This window comes from Octodon degus, unplaced genomic scaffold (genome assembly GCF_000260255.1).
Source record: "Octodon degus isolate 3935 unplaced genomic scaffold, OctDeg1.0 scaffold00255, whole genome shotgun sequence".
NCBI lineage: Eukaryota > Metazoa > Chordata > Mammalia > Rodentia > Octodontidae > Octodon > Octodon degus.
In genome coordinates, this window is record NW_004524831.1 from 2,220,291 (window position 1) to 2,236,986 (window position 16,696).

Below are 16,696 nucleotides of genomic sequence, written 5' to 3' on the forward strand. Positions count from 1 at the left end.
GGAGGGCTGCAAGCAAAGCCAACATTTGGCCCTAGCCTTCTAAGGTCAATTAAGCCTCAGAACATAGGAGAACTTGTACTGTAACATCATGTAACTCGGTAGTGTCCCAAATTTTCTGAACAAGGAGATTATAGTGCCAAAGAGGAAAGTGATCGATGATGTAGAGTGTGCCTAAGGAGAGTCACATGGAGAGAAAACATTCTGTCAGGCTTTCACAAAGAGCACATTGGCCAAACAACCGCCATGACTCATCAATATGGCTGACATTGACAATGGTTCTACAATGTGAGGTACGGGATCTCAGGATAAAAGCTGAGGGGATTTCACAGACCTTTTCAGACCCAAAAGCTACAACTCTTGTTGCATAGGTCCTGCTTTACCTTGGTCTTAACCATCCAGAAGAGAAGTATAAAAACTAAATATAGGAAGTAAGCCCATGCGGTTATATTGAGCTGTGGAGGACTCAGGTCATCAATTTGTGACATTGCCAGTGAAGTGGAAGACCAAATACTGTTGTGGGCTGCTGGACTCTTTTGGAATAGTTTGGTGAGTTTACACACCAAAAATATTAAAATAACGGAACTTAAGAAAAAAAGGTATACAGATAAATGCCCATTTTGTATCTGTGTATTCAGAGAGGTTGGATAGATATATAGTTACATTCTCTTAATGAATAGAATGATTTGTCCTAATGGTGTTTGTAAATCATATGTCAGGTCCGCATCTTGTACAGCCATTAACCACTAAGAAGAATGTATGCAGTGTGTTAATTATTGAAACTGTCCTACCGATTTGATTTGAAACTATCTCATTGCTATTTTTATCAATAAAATTATGAAACATAATAAAAAATAAAAATTGCACATTGTTGTTCTCACTGTAATTATTCAGATTACAAGACATAGTACAATAAACATGTGAACTGGGAAAAACTGTTCTTAGTTCAACTTTCAGTGGGAAATTTCTCTTTCTAGAAGAATTCTGGTTTACATATTCTCTTGACAATGGAAGATAATCACAATTTATAGATTAAAAACACTTTCTGGCCACAGATAAATTTGCAAGAATGTGCTAACAGTTGTGCCTCAAACAAATTTACATATCCATCACATCTTGTATTTCAATTTTTTGTGAGCATATGTGAGATTCAAACACAGCTATTCTGAACTATGCAATACCACGTTATTGACTATTGTCTTGCTTATGTAAATGGATACTAAAATATATTATTTCTGTCTAGCTGAAGGTTTGTGTTCTTAGCACAATATCCACTTATTTTCCCTAGCTTCTGGAAAACATTTTCCCACTTTTCACTGTACATTTTATAAATACAACTTCCTTTAGACAATGGGAATAATTAGATAATAATGCATTTGCCATTTTTTGCCTTCTTTACTTCACTGCACATTTCTAAGAGAAAGGCTCAAATGTGTGTTCAGACTGTGAAATTACAGTTTTTCCCACAATTTTATAGAGAAACAAATAGCATTGAAACAGTTTCAAATCAAATTTGTAGGACAGTTTCAATAATTAACACATTGCATACTCTCTTGCTCATGATTAATTGCTGTACAAGATACGGACATGATATCCTGTTTACAAACACTATTAGAACAAATCCCTCTATTCATTAAGTAAATGTAACTATATATTTATCCTAACCATTTTGAATACACAGATACAAAATGGACATTTGTCTGTATCCCCCTTTTTGTTTAGTTCCATCATTTGAATATTATAGGTGTGTTAACTCAGCAAAATATTCTAAAAGAGACCAGTAGTCCATAATAGTATTGGGTCTTCCACTGGCCTGACAATGTCAGTAATTGTTGACCTGAGTCCCCTACAGCACAACATAACACCATGGGTATACTTCTTTTTTTTTTTTAAATTTTATTTATTTGTGTGTGTGTGTGTGTGTGTGTGTGTGTGTGTGTGTGTGTGTGGCCAGCTCAGCCCACCAGGGGGCGGGCCTGGCTGGCATGTGGTGCTGTGGGATTGAACCGTGGTCCCTGTGCTTTGCTGAACTTGTTCTAAGTAGGTGCTTTAGACCACTGAGCCATCTCACCAGCCCCATGAGTATACTTCTTATACTTGCTTTTTTGTTGTTGTTGTTGTTGTTGAACGAGGTATTAAACTCAGGTCCCTGTGCTTGACAGGCTAGCGCTTATTCTACTGAGCCATCTCCCCAGCCCCTATATTTCATTTTTATACTTTTCTTCTGGATGGTTAATACCAAGGTAAAGGAAGACCTACGTGCAACAAGAGTTGTAGATTTTGAATGTGATGAGGTCAGTCAAATCCCCTCAGGATTTTTTCTGAGATCATGTACCTCAGATTATAGAAACTTTGTCAGCGTCAGCCATTTGGATGATTCACGGCCATTGCTTGGCCAATGTGCCCTCTGTGAAAGCGTGAGAGAATGTTTTCTCTCCATGTGACTCTCCTTAGGCACACTCTACACCATTAATCACTTTTCTCTTTCATCCCATAATCTTGATCAGAAAATTTGGGACACTACTGAGTTATATGACGTTACAGTACATGTTCTCATATGTCCTGAGTCTTAATTGACCTTGGAAGGCTAGGGCCAAAGTTTTGTCTATCCTTGTGGCCCTCCTTTTTCTCTACTTTGATCTGCAAACTTAGGCAGTTAACCCTCCAGAAGAGAAGCTTATTTTTATTACCATACAACCTAGGCTGTCAACTTAACCTTACTATCTGTCTGAATATCAAGCATCTTAGGCATAACATGGAAGAAGTATTTTTCATGTATTGATATGTTGAACTTTAAGTCCCTACAGAATATGATAAAAACACATTTGAAAAATTAAAATACATGCTAAAAATAGGCATAAAGAATTGTATGATTCTTATGTTTGCACATAAGTACAGAAATCTAACCATATACAGCCTTGTAGCAGGACAGTCCTGCAACATTCCTTTTCCTGTCTCCTGCCTTCATTCACCACCCCTTTCTTTCTGAACAGTCGTCTACAAGAGAGACAGCACAGCAGCAACTGGCATGTCATGACAAGCAGCCCATATTCAGAACACCAGAATGACAGGAACTCCAAGCATAAATCTACTATTACCAGTGGCCATTTTCAGTGCAGTTGCTTAGTTCACAGGTGTCAATATATATAGTTAGTCATGGTGAGAATCCTTCTAATTAACTGCTAGATTTGAAGATCTTCTGAACATTCTCAGGATCATTGACTTAAACATCTTGTGCATATAACTTTATGGTTTGCCTCTCTCATGTTTCCTGGCTGTTCTCCCTGCTCTCTTTTCATTGTCTAGTCCTCAAGTTCTTGCTTTCCATTTAATTATATTATACCTTTCCTTTTGTATTTCTTCTTTTGAGTTCTTCCGCTAGGGAAGCGATGCAATATTTACACATGTGTGTCTTGTTTATTTCACTTATGAGTATATATTTAAGTGGCATCCACTTAAATATAACGGCTTCAAGTTTATCATTCTCTATAGCTTAGTAATACTCCATTATTTAAAAATACCACATCTTTTTCAGTCATTCCTCTGATGATGGGCATCTTGGTTATTTCCAAGATTTGGCTATCACAAATTGTGCTGCTATCAACATAGGCACACATATATCACTATGATATGACATTTTGAAATCCTCCAGGAATATTCCTAGGAGAGGAATAGCTGGTTTAAATGGGATTTTCAGTCCTAGTTTTCCAGAGTCTCCACACTGATTTCCATAATGGTTGCACCAATCTACAGTCCCACCAGCAGTGGAAAAGGGTTCCTTTTTTCCCACATGTCCTCCATCATTTGTTGTTGCTTGATTTATTTATGATAGCCATTCTTTCTGGGGTGAGATTATATCTCAATGTTGTTTTAATTTGCATTTCATGGATGGCTAGTGATGTGGTGCACTTTTTCATATATTTATTCGCTTCTCTAATTTTATCCTCTGAGAAGCGTGTGTTCATCTCCAATTCCCATTTCTGGATTGGGTCTTTAAGTTTTGGAGTCCTAGTGTTTTTCAGTTCCTTATAATTTCTAGAGAGCAGACCTTTGTCTGAGTACATATTTGTCATGATTTTTTCCAAACTTGTGAGTTACCTTTTCACTTTATTAGTGATTTCTTTTGACATGAAAAACTTCTCAGTAAGAGCAGGCACCAGTGTTTAATTCTTTCAGCTGTTTCCCATGCGATTTGATTTTTGTTCATGAACTCTTTGCCTACATCTATGTCTTCAAGAGTTCCTCCTACTTTCTCTTCCAGGAGATCTAGTGTCTCTAATTTAATTTTTAGATCTTTAAACCATTTTGACTTTAGTTTGGTGCATGGTGATAGACCTGGGTCAAGTTTTAGATTTCGGCATGTAAAGAGCCAATTTATCCAGCACCATTTGTTAAACAGGCTACCTTTCTTCCAGTGAGTATGTTTGGCCCCTTTGACAATGATAAGGTGGCTGAATGTGTTTGTTGGGTCTTCAGCGTCTTCAAATATAGTCCATTCATCCTTAGGTGTATTTTGTTGCCAGTACAATGCTGATTTTCTCACAGTAGCCTTGTAGTATAATTTGAAGTCAGGAATTGTAATGCCTCCTGCCTTGTCTTTATTGCCCAGAATTGCCTTTGCTATTCTAGGTCTTTTCTGGTTCTAGATAAATTTTAAGAATGATTTCTGTAGGTCTGTGAGGTATGTTTTTGGTAGTCTGATAGAGATTGCATTAAATGTGTACAGCAATTTTGGGAGTATGGCCATCTTCACAATTGGTTCATCCTATTCGCAGCATATAATATCTTTCCATTTTCTGAAATCCTCTCCAATCTTTTTTTTTCTGAGTACTGTAATTTTTCTTGAAAAGATCTTTGACTTCTTTAGTTATGTTAATTCCAAGGTATTTCATTTTCCTCGGTGCTATTGTAAAAGGTATTGTTTCTATAATTTCCCTCTCAGTGTGTTTGTTGTCTATGTAGAGGAATGCTATTGACTTTTGGGTATTGATTTTATAACCTGCTATGCTACTGAATTTCTGTATTAATTCTACAAGCTTCTTGGTGGAGTTTTTGGGTGTTCCCAGTAAAGTATCACTTCATCAGCAAATAAAGATTTAACTTTTTCTTTACCTATTCTTATTCCTTTTATTTCTTTCTCTTGTCTAATGGTTGTAGCTAATGATTCTAGAGCCATATTGAATAGCAGTGGTGATAGAGGGCATCCTTGTCTTGTACCAAATCTAAGAGTAAAAGATTTCAGTTTTTCCTTATTTAGGATTATGTTAGCTGTTGTGTTTTCATAAAAGGCTTTTTCCAGATTGAAGTAGAGGCCATCTATTCCAATTTTCTGTAGGACTTTGAACATGAATGAGTGTTGGACTTTGTCAAAAGCCTTTTCTGCATTAATGGAGATGATCATGTAGCTTTTAGTTTTCGCTCTATTGGTATAGTGTATTACATTTATAGATTTTCCAATATTGAATGATCCTTGCATCCCTGGAATGAATCATAGCTGGTCATGGTGCATGATCTTCTTGATGATTTTTCTGCATTGTATTTGCCTGTATTTTATTGAGGATTTTGTCATTTATGTTCATGTGGGAGATCGGCCTGTAGTTCTCTTTCTTAGTTGTGTCTTTTCCTGATTTTGGTATCAGTATAATACTTGCCTCCAGGAATTATTTTGGGAGGATTGCTTTCTTTTGAATTTCATGGAAGAGTTTGAGGAGTATAGGGACTACATCTTCAATAGATATCTTGCAGAATTCAGCTGTGAATCCATCTGGACCTCGAGTTTTCTTTGCCAGTAGATTTTTAATTACATCTCGTATTTCATTGGCTGTTATTGGACTATTCAGAGTGGTTATATCTTCTCACTTCAGTTGTGGTAATTTGTACCTTTCTAGGAATCTGTCCATTTCTTCTGTGTCTTCTATTCTGTGAGAGTAAAGATTCTCAAAATATCTATTGATAATCTTCTGAATTTCCACTGAGTCTGTGGTAATTACACCCTTTTCATTACTTACTGCTTATATTTGAATTTTTTCTTTCTTATTTTTGATGAGGTTAGCTAGGGGCTTATTGATTTTATTTAATCTTTCAAAGAACCAGCTTTTTGCTTTCTTAATTCTTTGAATTATTTTCTTCATTTCAATTGAATTAATTTCTGCTCTAATCTTTATGATTTCCTCTTGCCTTTGCGTTCTGTGTTTGGTTTACTCTTCCTTTTCTGGTTGTTAAAGGTACAGCATTAGGGTATTTATTTGTTCCCATTCTGTTTTCCTAATGTGTGAGTTCACAGCTATGAATTTCCCTCTGAGAACTGCTTTCATCGTATCCCAAAAATTACGATAAGTTGTGCTTGAATTTTCATTGAATTGTAGATATTGTTGAATTTCTTGTTTTATTTCATCTGTGACCCATTGTTTGCTGAGTAGGGTATCATTTAACTTCCATTTATTTAAGGGTTTTATTTTTTTTTTTTTTTGGTTTCTTTTACCATTTATTTCTTTTTCTTTTCTTTTCTTTTTTTACATTTATTTTGTGTGTGTGTGTGTGTGTGTGTGTGTGTGGCCAGCTCAGCCCACCAGGGGGCGGGGCTGGCTGGCATGTGGTGCTGGGGGATTGAACCGCAGTCCCTGTGTGCTTTGCTAAGCTTGTTCTAAGTAGGTGCTTTAGACCACTGAGCCATCTCACCAGCCCCACCATTTATTTCCTGTTTAATTGCACTGTGGTAAGATAGTGTGCATGGGACAATTTCTGTTTTCTTACATATACTTAAGAATGACCTTGTACCAGTATGTGGTTCTTTTTAGAAAATGACCCATGTGCAGCTGAGGAAAATGTTTATTCAGCTGTGTTTTGGTGGAACACTCTGTATATGTCCTCCAAGTCCATTTGTTTGAATCTCTGATTCAGTTCTGTTATTTCTTTGCTGAGTTTTTGTTCGGTAGACCTATCTTTTGGGGATCAGGGAGTGTTAAGATCTCCTGTTAAAATTGTGGTATTGGATATTAGATTTTTCATGTCTATTCAACTTTGCTTTTGGGGCCAAAGAGGAAAGTCATTGATGATGTAGAGTGTGCCTAAGGAGAGGCACATGGTGAGAAAACATTCTCTCAGGCTTTCACAGTGTGTACATTGGCCAAGCAATGTCCTTGACTCATCCAAATGGCTGACATTGACAAACAATCTGAGGTACAGGATCTCAGGACAAATCCTGAGGGGATTTCACTGACCTTATGAGACCCAAAAGCTACAACTCTTGTTGCATAGGTCCTGTTTTACCTTTGTCTTAACCACCCAGCAGAAAAGTATAAAAACGAAATATAAGAAGTAAAGCCATGCTGTTATGTTGAGCTTTAGGGGACTCAGGTCAACAGTTTCTGACATTGCCAGTCAAGCAGAAGCCGCAGTGCTATTATGGACTACTGAACTCTTTTAGATTATTTTGCTGAGTTAACACACCTATAATATTCAAATAATGGAACTTAACAAAAACTGGGGATACAGATGAATGTCCATTTTGTATATGTGTATTGAAAGTGGTTAGGATAGATATATAGTTACATTCTCTTCATGAATAGAGTGATTTGTTCTAATGGTGTTTGTAGATAGGATATCATGTTCACATCTTGTATAGCAATTAACCACTGGGAGGAAAGTATGCAATGTGTTAATTATTGAAACTGTCCTACCAATTTGATTTGAAACTGTCTCATTGCTATTTGTTTATCAATAAAATTATGGGAAAAAAGGAAAAAAAAACTTTGCTTCATATAGTTGGGTGCTCCCATGTTTGGTGCATAAATATTTATGAGTGTAACCACTTCTTCTTGAATTTTTCTCCTAACCAGTATATGGTTGCCTTCTTTATTTCACGTAATCATTGTTGGCTTGAAGTTGAGAGTGAGAATTTCTCCCATTGTTTCAATATCAGCATTGATACCCAACATGTGCTTGGGCCACTGCTGTGTGGGACTGAAACTCTGTTCAAAGAGCTTTAATGTTCTTGCCTCCTTTTCCAATCACTGCCCCAGAATTCTTGCTCTGACACAGAATTTGTAATTCAGTCAACTCAGCGGTGTTTCTAGATCTTTTAAATGCTTGCTCCTCTTTCATATCTTCTACAGAACTTTTATCAAATTTGCCATTGGTCTCAGTGTTGGGGAAGGTTTCCTCTGGCTGCTCAGTTTCCATTTTCTTGTAATAAATGGACACACCAATCTACACACCACACACAAGTGGGATCAGGCAGGACACAGAGGTTGGGGCAGCAGAGAAGCAGAGAATAATGGCTGCCCAGAGCACTTGGATGTTTTCTTAATCAAAGGTAATAGTAAACCTTGCAAAATTTTTCACACAATAAATCTTTGTGATTTTCATTGTGGAAAACATTATATTTGTATGCATCATTTTGTTGTGTTTTTTGAGGGAGGGTCTCACTATGCAGTTCAGGCTCACTTTGTAGCACAGGCTGGCCTCGAACTCTTAAGGATTCTCCTGTCCCAGCTTCTAGATTGCTGGGATTACTTGCATGTGCCACCACAACTGGTAGAAAACATCATTTTTCATAACCAAAATTTAACATGACTTACTTGTACTATAGCACACATCGGTGTAGTCCATCTCTCCGATGACTTTATTTTATTTATTTATTTTTCTGTATTTTAGGGAGGGGTCTCTATGGTGTTCATGGTCTCTCTATTAGATCGAACTCATATTGATTCTCCTGTTTACAGCCTTCCAAGTGCTGGGATTACAGGCTCACGCCACCATGCCCACTCTCAATTGCCCTCTCTGCGCACCCCAGGGGCGGGGTCAGCACAGCAGGCCCAGGGATTGAACCTCCGGCCCCTGCACCTGCTTGTAGGTGCTTTAATCTGCTGAGCTATTTGGCTGACCCTTTCTCTGATGACTTTAAAAACTGTCCCTCCCTCCATACACGTTTTTGTTGTCTATTTTTAATTCAAAAGAATGTTAGAAACTAGCCCCAGTGCATATTGAAACATTAAACTACAATTGAAGCTTCCAAATCCCCATTAAATCCAATCAGATTTGAAGTTTAAACATGCATAAATGCTTGAGGAACTGAACGTGGTTAACTCAGGGTCAGACAAAGCAAATCTCAGGTCGCCACAAACTTCCCACTGATCAACTCATTTCCTCTTCACACCTCCACAGCCTCACCCTCAAGGTCAGCCAGGCTCAGCACAAAGATCAGTGGTGCTCACAGTGACCTCTGTCTTATATTGCCTCACCCTGCTATCGTTTCTATTTGCTTTACTGTGCAATAGTCAGTTTTCCACTCAGCTAGTCTTGCTTTAATAAGCCACTTCTTTGTCTTTCTCTTATACTACCGGTATTTTTAATTATTTACAATACACACTGTGTCATTTTGATTTTTATGGAGTTTGTTCGATTGAATAAATTTGTGACCTGAAAACACTTGAGGTGATAAATAGAGACAATGTATTTTATTCAGTGTCATCTCAAGCCTGCACATTTTCAATATTTATCAAGGATCTTTCATGGGAAATGAAATGTATGAAATACTAAATGTGAAACCTTTATCAGTAATGTTGGCTCAGGAAATCTTTTGAAAACTGTTGTAAAAATTTTGGGATCAGTTGAAAAAATTCAGGACTTGAAATCTCTGAATACCTTAGCTCTCCATATCACTACTTTTGTTGGTTTTTTTTCTTAGTATAAGACCATTTTATGACAGTATTATGATTTGTCACTGTTTAAATGGGAATGTCACTTGTATGTTGCATGCAGCTGACAGATATTCTTTGTGTATTCTTTATTATCTTAGTAATTTCATGCGATGCAGGTATCATAAGCACAGTATTGCCTGTGATAGACATGTTAGAATATGTGCTAAGGCTCTTCTTGCAACTTTCTAATAAATGCTCCTATCTAGTTTTATATGATGTTATAAAACATTCAGAAATTTTTGTGCCTCATAAAGTATAGGATAAAAACTGCAGAATGGACAGTTTCAATAGTGAAAATTTGTGAGTTGTATAGAAGTAAATTCTTATACTATATTTCTTGCTTTTTGGAGAGCTTTAAAGTTAGCCAGTGAATCAATCAACCATTTTTGGTTTTAGCGGCGATTTACATAGTTTGGATTTTTTATTCTTTGCTTAGTTGCTCTTTGTATTGCCCCAGAGCCTTAGGGCCACTTAAAATGCTAGCAAGTTTAGAAACATCTTGTGTCCCAAGCGCCCCCTGCTGGTCCTAAGCACCCCAGAAGGGAGGTTTATGACAGGCTCACATTGAAGTTTCTCTCACTGTACTTACACAGTAATACAGGGCCGTGTCCTCAGTTCTCAGGTTGTTCATTTGCAGATACAGCGTGTTCTTGCTGTTGTCTCTGCAGATGGTGAATCGGCCCTTCACGGAGTCTGCGTAGTATGTGCTACTACCAGCAGAGCTAATTGCTGAGACCCAGTCTAGCCCCTTCCCTGGAGCCTGACGAATCCAGCTCATCGCATAATCACTGAAAGTGAATCCAGAGGCTGCACAGGAGAGTCTCAGGGACCCCCCAGGCTGCACCAAGCCTCCTCCAGACTCCACCAGCTGCACCTCAGCCTGGACACCTGCAAACACAGAGACATCCTGCTCAGCGAATGGTCACATATGTCCATTGTTTATCTCACTCATGCCCCTTACACAGTCAGTCATTCTTGTCTTTCATCATTTACCTTTTAAAATTGCAAAAAGAAAAATGCATTTCAATGTCAACTCCATGATGTGCTGTCTGTGCTCGGCTCCGATCACCTAGCAGGAATAGCTAGACACCCAGGGCTGAGCTCCTCTCCAGAGCTGCAGGGGCATCCGGGCTGGGCTGGTTTTCATCAGCAGAGGGAAGCAATATTTGCATGCCCTCCTGCTATATAGACAGATCCATTGTGGACGCCTCAGACAGGAAAGCATCCAAGGCACAAGAGAGTTTTGACAGGCATTTTGGAACATCCCTAATAACATAGAACACACTCTTTCTTGCTATGTGTCTGTGTACAGAAGAATACCTACCCTCATCTATTTTATATACTTTTCCATACATGTAAGTAATGGATTTGGCAACTTCACACTTCACACTTTGGCAACTTCATGTTTCATGATATTTGGCAGACCTATTCTTTCCAATATGTTCACATGAAAAGACAATTTTTTCAAACATACGTTCAAGAATCATGTATCTCTTTTTCTTATCTCAGCATGAAGTTATGTACTATAAACTACACTACTCATGTATGAATTATAGTATGAAATACATTATATTGTAAATTATAAAAAACTGAGGTACATTTTGACATAAGTATACAACATATTAAATATTGTGAAAATCATATCCATGCTCAAGAGAAAAGAAGACATTGTGAATCCTTTGCAAAATATTTCTTTGCAAAGAAGAAATATTTACAAATTGTCCTGTCAGAGTCTATGAAACCTCCTTGCTATAACTTTTTTTTTTGTACCAGGAAATGAACTCAGGGCATTACACTTTCCAGGCAGGTTCTGTGTTGCTGGACCACATCCCCAGACCTAAACATTTGTTACTGCAACAGACAGTCCATCTTCTTTGTGACAAAATGATCAAGCTAATTTAACATGACAATGAAAATGAGAACTGTGCATGCCAAAGCAGCCACAGTTTTAAGATCCACAGTCATCTTTCCAGTATTATCAAATTGTTCTTGCTCTATGCCAGACAGTCATAGGAAGGAGATAAAAAAAAATCTAGAAATTTATTTTGTCACCAAAATCCCTTTCAATCTCTGGAGTCTGGATATTCCATCTGTGATCTGAAGAAGATGCACTGTAATTTCTCCCCAGTGTATATTTTTCTGAAACTGAAGGGAAACTCAGACACTGACAGAGATCCCTCACTTCTTAGCTTCTTTCACTACTTCTTCTCCTGAGACTACTCCAGGTTCTCTGCAGATTACCAGTTCTAGTCCAGAGTTTTCACTTCTGGTCCTAAGGGACCTCATGTGATCTCAGGTAGGGACATTCTTGATCCTGAGCGCCCCTGCTGGTCCCTTCCTCACTATGCACAGCTTCGTGCCTAGGTTCACACTTCTGTCGCTTAAAAAATGTTTTGCACAGTCATGTTTTCCCTGGGTACTGAGAGCAGTTGTGTGAATTGGTACCTGGATGTGTCTTTAGAGATGCTGTTGGGCAGGTGAGGTAGCCCAGCAGACTAAGCAGCTGCTCAGGCCAGTGCAGGGACTGTGACTTGATCTGTGTCACCAAATGTTGTGCCATCCCCTGCCCCAGGAATGCTGAGCTTTTTATGCTGTTGGCATACATTTAGGGGCATTAGACACTTATCTGACTGTATTTGTCTCTATGCATGTGAAATGCACTCTTAGACACACATGTTCATGCGTCTATGTGAAGAGGCAATTTTTAGCCTCAAAACTCCTTACACTTTTTCCTGCCTCTCAGATGTTCACAATTGTGTAGTGTCATAGTTTGGGGCTTTTCAAGGGAAAAGATACAAAACAGGACACATTTTATAATATTATAATAGTCACCCAAAGCATCACATACTAGGAGAGTTCAAGAAATCTATCTATATGGGGATGTAGCTCAGCAACACAGTGAGTGACTGGCAAGCTGAAGGTTCCGAGTTTGATTCTTAGAACAAAAAAGAAAAGTAATTTATCCACACACTAAAGACAAAAGTATCTCACTGATGGCCTGGATCCCATAGTAATATGCAGAGTGAGTCCAGCTGATGACCAACAGCTCATAACAATGCCTTGTATGAGCCCAGCTGGAGCCTAGAGCCTATGGCAATATCTCATTCAGTCCCATTTCATGGATCTGTCTGGGAAGTCCCAGAGGTCAGTGGTGGAAGCTAGTAATCATGTGCCAGCAGGATGAAAGATCTGGGCAAGCAGGCTGAAGGATCTGCACTGGATGTAGGAAACAATGCTCAAGGTAAGAACCACAGTGCTCTTTTTTCCTCATAATTTTATTGAGAAACAAATAGCAATGAGACAGGCTCAAACCAACTCAGTAGGACAGTTTCAATAATTAACATATTGCATACATTCCTCCCAGTGGTTATTTGGTGTACAAGATGCAGACATGACATCGTATTCACAAATACCATTAGAAGAAATCCCTCTATTCATTAAGATAATGTAACTATATATCTATCCCAACCACCCTGAATACACAGATACAAAATGGATATTCATTTGCATGCCCTTTTTTGTCCAGTTACATTACTTGAATATTATAGGTGAGTGAACTCAGCAAAATATACTAAAAGACTCCAGCAGTCCATAATAGTATTGGGACTTCTGCTTCACTGGCAAAGTCAGAAATTGTTGAACTGAGTCACCTACAGTTCAACATAATAGCATGGTTTCACTTCTTTTTTTATAACTTTATTGATAAACACATAGCAATGAGACAGTTTCAAATCAAATTGCTGGGACAGTTTCAATAATTAACACACTGCATACATTCTTCTTAGTAGTTAATTGCTGTACAAGATGGAGACTTGAGATCCTATTTAGAAACACCATTAGAACAAATCATTCTCTTCATTTAGAGAATGTAACTATATATCTATCCTAACCATTTGGAATACACAGATACTAAATGGACATTCATCTGTATATACTTTTTTTATTAAGTTCCGTTATTTGAATATTATAGGTGTGTAAACTCAGAAAAATATTCTAAAAGAGTCCAGTAGCCCACAATAGCATTGTGTCTTCTGTTTAACTGGCAATGTCATAAATTGTTGACCTGAGTCCCCAACAGCTCAACATAACAGCATGGCTTTACTTCCTGTATTTTGTGTTCATACTTTTCTACTGGATGGTTAAGACCAAGGTAAAGCAGGATCTATGCAACAAGTGTTGTAGCTTTTGGGTCTGATAAGGTCAGTGAAATCCCCTCAGGATTTATCCTGAGATCCTGTACCTCAGATTGTACAACCTTTGTCTGTGTCAGCCATGTGGATGGGTCACGGCCATTGCTTGACCAATTTGCTCTCTGTGAAAGCCTGAGAGAAAGTTTTCCCTCCATGTGACTCTCCTTAGGCACACTATATATCATTGATTACATTCCTCTGTGGCTCCATAGTCTCCTTGATCAGAAAATTTGAGGAAGAAATGAGTTACAGGATATTACAATACAAGTTCTCCTATGTCCTCAGTCTTCACTGACCTTGAAAGGCTAGGGCCAAAATGTTCACTGACCTTGAATCCCTTAGTTTTCTCCAATTTTTGATCTGCAAACTTATGTTGTTTACCCTCCTGAAAAGAAGCTTATTATTACACTGCCACATATGCAGTTTGAATTACAGTAACTGTCTAAATATCGAACATCTTAGGCATAACATGGAACAGGTATCTTCAATCAAGTATTGTTGTGTTGAAATTTAAATCCTTGCAGAATATGAAGAAAATCATATTCTGCAGGGACTTAAAGTTCAACATATCGATACTTGATGAAAAATACCAGTTCCATTTTATGCCTAAGATGTTTGATATTCAGACAGATAGTGAGGTTAAGCTTAACAGCCTAAAGTGTATGGTAATAACAATAAGCTTGTCTTCTGGATGGTTAACAATCTAAGTTTGAAGACCAAAATAGAGAAAAATGAGGGCTGCAGGGAAAGCCAACATTTTGGCCCTAGTCTTCCAAGGTCAATTAAGACTCAGGACTTATGAGAACTTGTACTGTAATGTCATGTAACTCGGTAGTGTCCCAAATTTTCTGATCAGGGAGATTATGAGGCCAAAGAGGAAAGTAATTGATGATATAGAGTTTGCCTAGGAGAGTCACATGGGGAGAAGACACTCTCTCAGGCTTTCACAGGGAGCACATTGGCCAAGCAATGGCCATGACTCATCCACATGGATGATACTGACAAAGGTTCTACAATCTGAGGTACAGGATCTCAGAATAAATCCTAAAGGGATTTCACTGAACTTCTCAGACCCAAAAGCTACAACTCTTGTTGCATAGTTCCTGCTTTATCTTGGTCTTAACCATCCAGAAGAAAAGTATAAAAATGAAATATAAGAAGTAAAGCCATGCTGCTGTGTTGAGCTGCGGGGGACTCAGGTCAGCAATTTCTGACTTTGCCAGTCAAGCGGAAGACCCAATGCTTTTATTTGCTACTGGACTGTTTTAGAATACTTTGCTGAGTTTACACACCTATAATGTTCAAATAACGGAACTTAACAATAAAAGTGTATACAGATGAATGTCCATTGTGTATCTGTGTATTCAAAGTTGTTAGGATAGATATATAGTTAAATTCTCTTAATTATTGGAGGAATTTGTTCTAATTCATTGGTAAATAGGATACCATGTCCACATCTTGTACAGCAATTAACCACTAGAAAGAATGTATGCAATATGTTAATTATTGAAACTGTCCTACGAATTTGATTTGAAACTGTCTCACTGATATTTGTTTATCAATGGAATTATGAAAAAAATAAAATAAAATAAACACGAAAAAAAGAATTCGAATAAAAAATGTAAAACATAGGAATAAGCTCATATTTTTATACAGAAATTTAGAAATCTAACATATACAGCATTGAAGCATGACAGTCCTGTGACTTTTTTTTCCTTTGTCTTGTTTCCTATTTTGCACTTATTACCCATTTTTAAAAAAGAAAACGAAAAAGCTAACAAAAAAAAGCCTTTTACTTGTGGGACAGTATGGTAATAATTGGTATGTTATAACAATAGGTATGTATTTAGAAGACCAGAATGACAGGCATTCCAAGTGTGAGCCTTCTATTACACATTTATATCTTCAGTGCAGTTGCTTGGTTCCCAGGTATCAGCGTATACAGTCAGGTTGAGCATCCCACCAGTTAACTGCTAGTTTCAAAAACCTCTTGATGTTTCTCAGGATCATTGCCTGCCCATCTTGTGCATACAAGTGTATGGCTTTGTCCTTGTCCTGATTCCCAGCTTTTCTCCTTCACCTATTATTGTTGTCCAGTCCTCAATTTTTCGCTTTCCTTTTAGTAGTGTTATACCTATTTGTATTTCTTCTTTTGATTTCTTATACTAGGAAGACTATATGATATTTAAACTTGTGGGTCTGGTTTATTTCACTTATGAGTATATCTTCAAGTGACATCCAATTAAATATCAATGCTTCAAGTTTTTCATTCTTTATAGCTGAGTAATACTCCATAGTATAAAAAATCACATATTTTTCAGCCACTCCTCAGATGATGGGCATCTTGGTTGTTTCCAATATTTGGCTATCACAAATTGCACTACTATAAACATAGGTACAAATATATCACTATGATATGACATTTTCAGTCCCTCCAAGAAAATTTTTAGTAGTGGGATAGCTGGCTTGATTGGGATCTCTAGTCCTAGTTTCTTAAGGAGTCTCCACACTGATTTCCATAATGGTTGCACCAGTCTACATTCCCACCAGCAGTGGAGAAGTGTGCCCTTTTGCCACAACCACTCCAACATTTGTTGTTGGTTGATTTGTTTATGATAGCCATTCTTGCTGGGGTGAAATAGTATCTCAGTGTTGTTTTAATTTGCATTTCACAGATGGCTAGTGATGTGGAGCATTTTTTCATATATTTATTTGCTTCTTTAATTTCGTCCTCTCAGAAGTATGTGTCATCTTGGATGCCTATTTGCATACTGAGTCTTTAAATTTGGATGCCGCAATGTGTTTTAC

General features: G+C 37.7%; 1 gene segment (V, D, J or C); it reads right to left on the reverse strand.

Annotated features, from left to right (window-relative positions):
- Positions 1-10,257: 10,257 nt before the first annotated feature.
- Positions 10,258-10,737, reverse strand: LOC101585569. The segment is given in 2 exon segments: positions 10,258-10,586; positions 10,692-10,737. Coding segments are annotated over 2 exon segments (375 nt in total).
- Positions 10,738-16,696: the final 5,959 nt, after the last annotated feature.